Source organism: Oncorhynchus mykiss, chromosome 12 (genome assembly GCF_057628025.1).
Source record: "Oncorhynchus mykiss isolate SJ-2025 chromosome 12, ASM5762802v1, whole genome shotgun sequence".
NCBI lineage: Eukaryota > Metazoa > Chordata > Actinopteri > Salmoniformes > Salmonidae > Oncorhynchus > Oncorhynchus mykiss.
The window spans coordinates 51,763,931-51,772,500 of NC_143033.1; the positions used below are offsets into that span (position 1 = coordinate 51,763,931).

Consider the following 8,570-nt stretch of genomic DNA (forward strand, 5'->3'; position numbering starts at 1 on the left):
GTTTTTGCTTTGTCATTATGGGGTAGATTGATGGGGGGAAAAAACTGTTTAATCCATTTTAGAATAAGGCTGTAACGTAACAAAATGTGAAAAAAAAGGGGTCTGAATACTTTCCCAAGTTTGATCGCCATTTCCTTCCTTGGCATAATTTGTACTGAAATGAAACATGAATTTGAAATGAAAAATGTATACTGAAAGTATTTACTGAGACACTTGCATCTATAACATTGGCATCTTTATTGCACAACATTCCCATAAAATTGGGAAAGGATAATTTGAGAAACAATTCATATTGAAATAAAATGAATATGTACAGTTTACATTAATCATTACACACCATACTAAATTATTTATTCATATATAAAGAGAAAAGTAGATATAAAGTCATACCTCCGAGAAATAATCAGGGGTTTTACAAAATGCAATAAGTACAACATATCCTGCAGTGGCCTAGCATCTTACATGATAAGCATGTAAAAAAAATGTTTACAGCAAAATAAATTCTTCAGAAGCCCCTGATCCATTCACGCTACATGTCCATTAAAAGGTAGACTCAGCGATATGACGTAGATGCAGAAAGTAAACAGCATAGCGGGTCAATTTCCACAACAACTAAGAGTGTTGAAGTGCGAAGCTCAATTTCTGAAGCTCAACTTCTCTGCTGTTTTTGTGACATGGCTACCATGCTGTGAACAGCACAGTGTGACTGTGTGAAAGCAAAGTCTTCCATCTCAATATCTCCGGCGCTTGCTCATGGCAACGTCATTTCGCTGAGAATCCATTGCATGGCATTCTCTCTCCAGACAAAGTACTTCAAAATCAAATGCAACATCAATTTCTTGGTTGGTAAAAATATTTGTAAAAAACAAAACTGATTTGTGGTTTCACCTCTTGCTTTTGTAAAATCAAACGCAGTGTTTAGTTAGCCATAATTAAACATTGTAGTATAGTGTAATGAACTGATACACATATTGCCAACATATATTCCACAAACTCTCCTTTTGTAGCATTCAATACAGCCGTAAACATGGTATAATTGGTGGCAAAGCGATAAAAAAGTTTTAAACCTTGAAAATATTTCAGTTTGAAAATATATGTAGATCATTGTTTTTTTTTTTCTTCAACATACCGCAGTAGAAATGGGCTCTCATTGTACTCAAGAGAAATACAATAGTTTTCCCATTTTCAAGAATTCAATTAACATCCCTTTTTCAATAAAGCACAGCATTGTGTTCGCACAGTTTTATTTCCTCCGATTAAAAATAACTAAATATTATTCCCTCAGGCATTTCTAGCGGGCAACTATAAAAAGCAGATCTGAGGTAGTGTTGTACCTGTGATAAAGTATGACAAAGCCATATTAAGCATTTTTCAACCTCGGTTAATAATTAAAATGACTATTGATTACCCAGATATGACCTCTAGGCCTATGCTTATAATTAGTGAAAAGATGTAGTTCATTTTCAAATGAAATCCAATGAATTATGGATCATTTAGAGAGACATTTTAGGGCAAGTACACGTGTAAACAAATACATGAAGAACACAAACATAATTGGCATAAAGTGACAATATTCTCTATATTTACAACAACAAAAAAGCATCCTATCCATCTCCGGAGTCCGTTGCTTCCTATGAACTGGTTAAAGATTGTACAGAAACAAAGTACATGAAAAAATAATATTTTAGTATCGCTGTCTTTATTATTCATACTCAACAGAAAATGTCTGACTTTGGCTTTCTTGTCCTTTAACAGGGTTAAAATAGTCTGGAGGTGGGGAAAAAAACATTCAAAAAAGAAGAGAACGATTTAGGGACGCTCCACAGCAGCAGCATGCCTCCTTGGCCTGGAGTTAGCCAGCAGAGCTTCAGCACTTACTAGCGGAGAGTAGACTGTGGCCTAGGCTGCCCCCTTGTGGCAGTGTGTTTGTATGCCCAGTGGCAGCAACAGCAGTTTCCACCGAGGTCTCGCATTCATCGAGGTGGCCCTTTCTTCATCCCAAATGACACCATACTCCCTACATAGTACACACATTTTGAATAGGATGCCATTTTGGATGCACATCTTGTCCAGGAGACCCTCTCGGAGGACGTCAGCAGGGTGTTGGCGGACAGGGTCAAGTCGCCATGTTAGGCCAGGGCAGAGCACAGTATCAGTCATACTCCACCTCTGGCTTTGGTTCCATCTATTATAACAGTATTTGGGCCACATAGGGAGAGTGAGTGCTCGCCACGGCTGCCAGCAGTGGAAGGTCACTGGACTCAATACTGAAATGATAAGAAAAGCCATGCTTAGATTATTGTACATAGCTGAGCAACAAGCCATGGGTATATTCTAACGCCGTTACTGTGAATGTTATTCAGATGTAAATAACAAAGTGCAGTATGTTAAGAACAGAAAGAACATTGATCACAACATTTATATTTGACAATAAATGGCACCCTATCCCCTTATATAGTGCACTACTTTGGACCAGGGCAATAGGGCGCTGGTCCAAAGTAGTGCAATATATAGGGGAATAGGTGCCATTTGGGACGGAACGCCATTGTATAAGAACGGTTTAGCTGCTCACCCCAGGACCATCCCCAGCTCCTTGACGTGCACTCTAGTCTGTCCCTTCAGGTACTCTGCCAGCATTTTACTCTTGAAGTAGATCTCCTGGAGTCTGTCCTCAAGGTGCATTATGCACTGAAGAGAGTTATAATCTTGTTAGATGTTTGTGATACCGAGTAGCCAAAGTAGGGAGTACACACACTGCTAATAACTGCATGCTAATTTGGCATTTGTATGAACTTACAAAGTTGGGGGAGACGTTCATTTTGTAGAGCTGGTGGGTGGATTGGAGGAGGCTGGACACGAGGCTGGACACCAGGACTTCCTTCCCCAGTTTGTTGTTGTCCATTGCTCGTCTCTGGCTGCTGGCTATCTGCACCGTCCACTTATCAGTGTCTGCGATAATGCAGACAGCCTCCGCAATGGGCTCATCCAACACTGGATGCTGCAAAATAAAAAGAAATAGGAGAAGACTTTGGGCTCAGACGGCTGCAGATTAGATACAGCATGTAGTGGATTAAGTGAGTTAGACTTTAGGGTCTCATGAAGCCTCACAATCCAGCTGTTTAGTGCTTGAGGTATATAGCAGTCTTTTACCTGTACAGCGTGGGCCAATTCTGACATGAGGCCCTGCCTTAACTTGTCATCGTTGGGCATCCCCTGCAGAACAAAGTCCGGCACGTTGGTCGGACAGTACCCTCCGAACAGGGACCTCCCAAAGTTGGCAATGCTCGGTTTGGAGAAATTCTCCACTAGCTTTGACCTGTTGATTTAAGACATGGCATAGACGACATCAAAACATATTCTGACACACAAGTCAGAGGTTGATATGTGAGTTGAAAACAATGTTTTTAATGTTGACATCAATATGCCCTGTAAAACTCAAGACGTATATACTATGTGAAAGTGGCCAAGTCACTGGTTCAGAGGCAGTGTGTATCTCACCCAGGGAAGGGGACCTCCACTTCCTCCTGCCACTCGTCTGGTTCCTGATCCTCTCTGTAGTAGATGTCGCTCTCGCTCTGCCTGTGGATGTCCTGCCCTGCATCTTCGCTCTCGCTGTCCCCCAACGCACTGTCCGAACTCTCGTTCCGGGGGATCTCCCAGTCATTAAGCGGGGCCACCTTCTTTTGTTGGTCCTCTATGTTGTCCCCTTTGTGGACAGTTACTGAAATCACAATGCCCTTGTCCTGCTCAGCAGAACAGCTCCGACAGGAGCCTGCCTCCGACATGTCTGTGGAGCCACACCGACACCTGGTCTGGACATCAGCCCCCCCTCCACCCCCACCTACCTGTCCCATAACCCCCTGTCCCGTACCCTCCTGTCCCTTAGTGCTACTGCTGCTCTGGACCCCCGAAGGGTCCAGCAGCTCTTTCTGGGTTTTGTCCGTGCCGCTCGACAACTCTAGGCGTTTCGCCACGTCATCTATAGTCCTGGTCTCGACAGGGTTGTCGTCACTGAAGTATTCGTCGAACAGCTCCGAGCACTCCTCCTCGCTGACAGGGTTCCACTGGGGCATTTTACTGGAGACGCGCATCAGAGTCTTCTCCCCCCCACCATTGGTCTTGGTTTGGTCCGCTGATGTGCCGGTTGTGGACTTCACCCGCTGATCACCACCGTTACCGCTCCCACTCTGCTGCTGCTGCTGTTTTTGTTGCAGTAGCTGTTGTAGTAGTAACTGTTGTTGCTGCTGTAGTAGTAACTGTTGCTGCTGTTGTTGTCGTCTTAGTTTCTGTTGATGTTGTTGTTGTTGTAGCAGCTGTTGTTGAGCTTGATGTAGTAGCTGCTGCTGCCTCTGTTTCTCCATGATGTATTTCTTGTGCTTCTTAATGTCCTCCTCCACCTTCTTCCTCCTGTTCTCGGTGTCTGACCCTGGAGACTGGGGGTCGCCGATAAGAAACAGCACTTTGGTGGCAGGCTCCTCCTGGTGGTTTGACAGAAAGGGGCCGGGTACAGGTACAGGTACAGTCTTGTCAGGGGGCTTCTTCTCCAGTGGTATCCCTGAGGAGTGGAACACCTTGATGATGGGCATCTCCTCTGTCACCTCCTCCTGGCTGGCCTTGACCTCCAGCTCTGCCTCAGGCTCGGTCTCCAGGAGCACACAGGCTTGCTCCCCGGGGGAGGCTGAGCCCACACGCACCAGCGTCTCCAGCTTGGCATCCACACAGGAGGTTGGTGACTCCTTCAGCGGCACGGGCTCACTATCATCCTCCGTGTGGACGATGATGGGCACAGCGTTGGTGTTGTGGCTGGAGTGGGCCAGGGTCTGCAGGACGCTGCTCTTGGAGCCCTGACTGTTCTTATTACTGTCCCCCTCCTCGTCGTCCTCCTCCTCAGGCCCATTGCCAGCTTCAGTGTCTGTGTAGGTGCTGCTCTGCAGGCTGTTGTTGCTGTCTGAGGGGTAGCTGCTGTCCTCTCGGGACTCGGGACCCTGGCTCAGGTAGTCTCCGCTAGGCTTGTGCATGGTGACCAGCACATAGTCGGACTCCTCCACCTCCCCGCGCCGCAGTGAGGTAGTGATGAGGGACCCGGGGATGACGATAGCCTCGTCCTCAGCGCTGTCCAGCATGTGGGTCTCCAGCAGCTCCGAGCAGCGGATGAAGTAAGTGAGCACGTAGAGGAGTCTCTGGACTAGCTCCTGTCTCCGACCCACCACTACCGTCCTGGACAGACGCACCGGGGAGCCGATGGCCCCGTACAAGTCACCTACAGGCACAAAACAAACACCACAGTTAACTACAGTTCATCCCGATTAACTACATATTTCGAATTTTCCCTTTGTTACAGCTACAATTCAAAGATTAAAATGTGGTCAAGTGTGTAACTTATTCTTTCCCTATACCACCCTGTGTACCACTGCTGGCTTGCTTCTGAAGCTAAGCAGGGTTGGTCCTGGTCAGTCCTTGGATGGGAGACCAGATGCTGCTGGAAGTGGTGTTGGAGGGCCAGTAGGAGGCACTCTTTCCACTGGTCTAAAAAATATCCCAATGCCCCAGGGCAGTGATTGGGGACACTGCCCTGTGTAGGGTGCCGTCTCTCGGATGGGACGTTAAACGGGTGTCCTGACTCTCTGAGGTCATTAAAGATCCCATGGCACTTATCGTAAGAGTAGGGGTGTTAACCCCGGTGTCCTGGCTAAATTCCCAATCTGACCCTCAAACCATCACGGTCACTGGGGAATAGTTACAGGGGAGAGGAGGGGGATGAATGAGCCAATTGTAAACTGGGGATCCCAGTTTACAATTGGCTCATTCATCCCCCTCCTCTCCCCTGTAACTATTCCCCAGGTCGTTGCTGCAAATGAGAACGTGTTCTCAGTCAACTTACCTGGTAAAATAACAGATAAATAAAATAAAAAAATAAAAATTACATTTGGGAGAGTGAGGGAATCAGTGCTCTGTGCTGCATTTGATCCTTTTCAGCCACTAGGTGGAGTTGTACACTAAAGTCACATGTGCTAAAATGAAGCCCACTATTTGGTATTTACAGCTAGTTACTGTTAAGTATAGGAGCGTCTTTTAATAGTCAACTATACAGAGATATTTCTGCCATGTTATTTAACATGAAGTGAGTGATGATGACTTTCATGGCATTTAACAGCTTTAAAAAAAAATGGATCCTGACAAATATGCATGCCACGATGGGATGGAATTTAAGGATTGTGTGCACTGGCCAGCCGATTTAGTAGACTGCGATTTCTACTAACCCAGGTAACATTCGGTCTGTCCTTACCGAGCTGGGCCCACAGTGGGTTGTAGGGGTGGGTCTTGGCCAGCATATCCACGCTCTGAGAGGAGTGTTTCTCCAGAAAGATCTTGATGGGCGGCTGTCCGTTGGGCATGACGGTGGGCACCCAGGCCAAGTGGTTGGTGAGGATGGCTGTGAGGAGGGCAGGGAGGAACCTGGGAGAAGAGGAAGAGAGAATTATTTAGTGCTCTACTTTTGACCAGGGTTCATAGGGCTCTGGTCAAAAGTAGTGCACTACATAGGAAATAGGGTGACATTTTGGATGCAAACACTGTCTACCGCTTCCACTCTCTGTCTGACTCATTTGTTCTCAATCTCCACCCCCTCCGCAGCCTCGTGTTTCCCCTCTTCTCGAACTCATGATCATTCCGAGATACATCATAGTGGTCAGTCTAAATCATGTGGCAGTAGACTACTGCATCCTAATACAGTGAGTTCTATGAATGTCTTGCTACATTGGCAAATTATTAAGCTTGGTTTTGTAACCTCGACAAAAACAAGCTAAAGATTGGCAGGGATCCCTGACTTTTCAGCTCGTTCACTATTGCACACATACAGCACTCAGAGAAACAGACAGACAGACAGGAGCACTCAACTGGTTCTTTGAAGCCTGCTCCATGAGCAGGGAGAGCTCCCTCATGAACTGTCCACAGAGCTGGTTCTTCTCGGGGGCTCCAGACATCATGGTGAGCCAAACGGGCTCAGCCACGCGGGGCATGGTGTAAAGGTTGACGATGGTCGTCCTGGAGAGGGGGAGGGAGAAACACAAGCCATCATTGTCTCGGGGTGAACAAGAGGGCCACAGTTCTCAGTCCAGGCCCTGCTTACAAGGGAGACCCTCTCTCTGAGGCAATTCAGCGTCTGGAAATTCCACAGCGGGAAGCAGTCCAGAGTTTTACACAGAACTGAGGGAATCTCTGAGGATGGAGGAATGTGCGGCATTATAGTTTTAGATCCCAGATGTTTGCTGGTGAGCAGGGAAAACAAGTAGTGTAACTATCGAACAAGAGCTATAGGTAATAGGAAAGAGATGACAGGTAGTGAGGAGATCGATGATTTGTAAAAGGTCTTTCCCTGAATGAAATTCACAGAAACTAAAAGATGAACACAAATAACCCCACTTGAACCCAGGGCTCAAGTTGCCGGAGGCATATTGTGTCTCCTTTTACAACAGTAGTGTTGTTAAACATCAGATTTTGATTTGAAATGACTGGGACAATTTTGGACACACTGCTAGGTAATATGCAGACATCGCCTAACTAATATCCCTTCAACCCTACTCTACCGTATGTTATTATTCAACGAACACATAAATCCAGAACCTTTTGCTAAAGTTCATCACAGCAACAGTTCTCAGCCGCCAGTGTGAAGAACCCTATTAAAAGACCATTGGCGTGGCTAGTGAGGTTTTTCCCTGACGTGGAGAAGCCAGCCCACGGTCTAGCCTTACGGCCCATCTGACCAGCAACGGACGTGAAGGAACGTCAAGTCCACTGGACATTTATAAAACCGAGTCTAAGTTTATACTTCATTCATTCCATGTGACCTCCATACCACTGTTGTGCGGGCAGAGCATTTCAAGTCAGTCAAAGAAGGAAGAGACTTTGATCGGTTTTTATCATATCCCAATCCTACAAGATATCCAATTGGCATCGTATGTGTGTTTCCATGTTGCCTCGGGGGGGGGGGGGGGGGGGGGGGTATGGGTGTGTATTATACCAGACTGCGTCAATTTACACCCGACTTCGTCATCAAGCAGCATTTCTTCCATTTTGCGCCATTATGTTTCCATGACCTCAGAGACCTAAAGGTCAAACACAAATATAAATCTGCAACTATATTGGCCTTCCTGCTGATGGCACTGACATTATTTACTCTTCTGGTAGCCCGGACACTGTCTTAGGGAGATCGTGTTTCCTCAGCGCAGGGGCTTGGATTGCCATGGCACAGCGCCAACAGGCATATGACTGCAGCAACAGGAAGCCTTCACACTGTGCCCAACACGTCTCTCCCTCCCCTCCCACAGCGTCAGTGGCTCTGCAGCAGGGGATTTCCCAGCATGCACTGGGAGCAGCAGGGGTGTAGCTGGCCTGTCTTCACCGTGTGAGAGTGTGGACAGGACAGGTAGGGACTGCATGCTCCTTCTCTGCTTACAGTGCAGATTATTAATGAGCTTATTTTGGCCGGGCATGTGAGAACACCCTGTGGGGACGCTGCCCACTGTTAGGAAGGTCAAAAGCTATCTACGTCACACCAACTTAAACTAATG

At 46.6% G+C, this 8,570-nt stretch overlaps 1 protein-coding gene across 1 annotated transcript in view; it reads right to left on the reverse strand.

The window, feature by feature from the left end:
- Positions 1-218: 218 nt before the first annotated feature.
- The window catches only part of LOC110537736 (folliculin-interacting protein 1), a 34,448-nt gene continuing 26,096 nt past the window's right edge, over positions 219-8,570 (reverse strand). The window contains 7 exon segments of the mRNA XM_036937747.2: positions 219-2,267; positions 2,573-2,688; positions 2,798-2,998; positions 3,151-3,316; positions 3,499-5,260; positions 6,287-6,456; positions 6,898-7,044. Coding sequence (XP_036793642.2) covers positions 2,189-2,267; positions 2,573-2,688; positions 2,798-2,998; positions 3,151-3,316; positions 3,499-5,260; positions 6,287-6,456; positions 6,898-7,044 — 2,641 coding nt within the window. The 3' untranslated portion in view covers positions 219-2,188.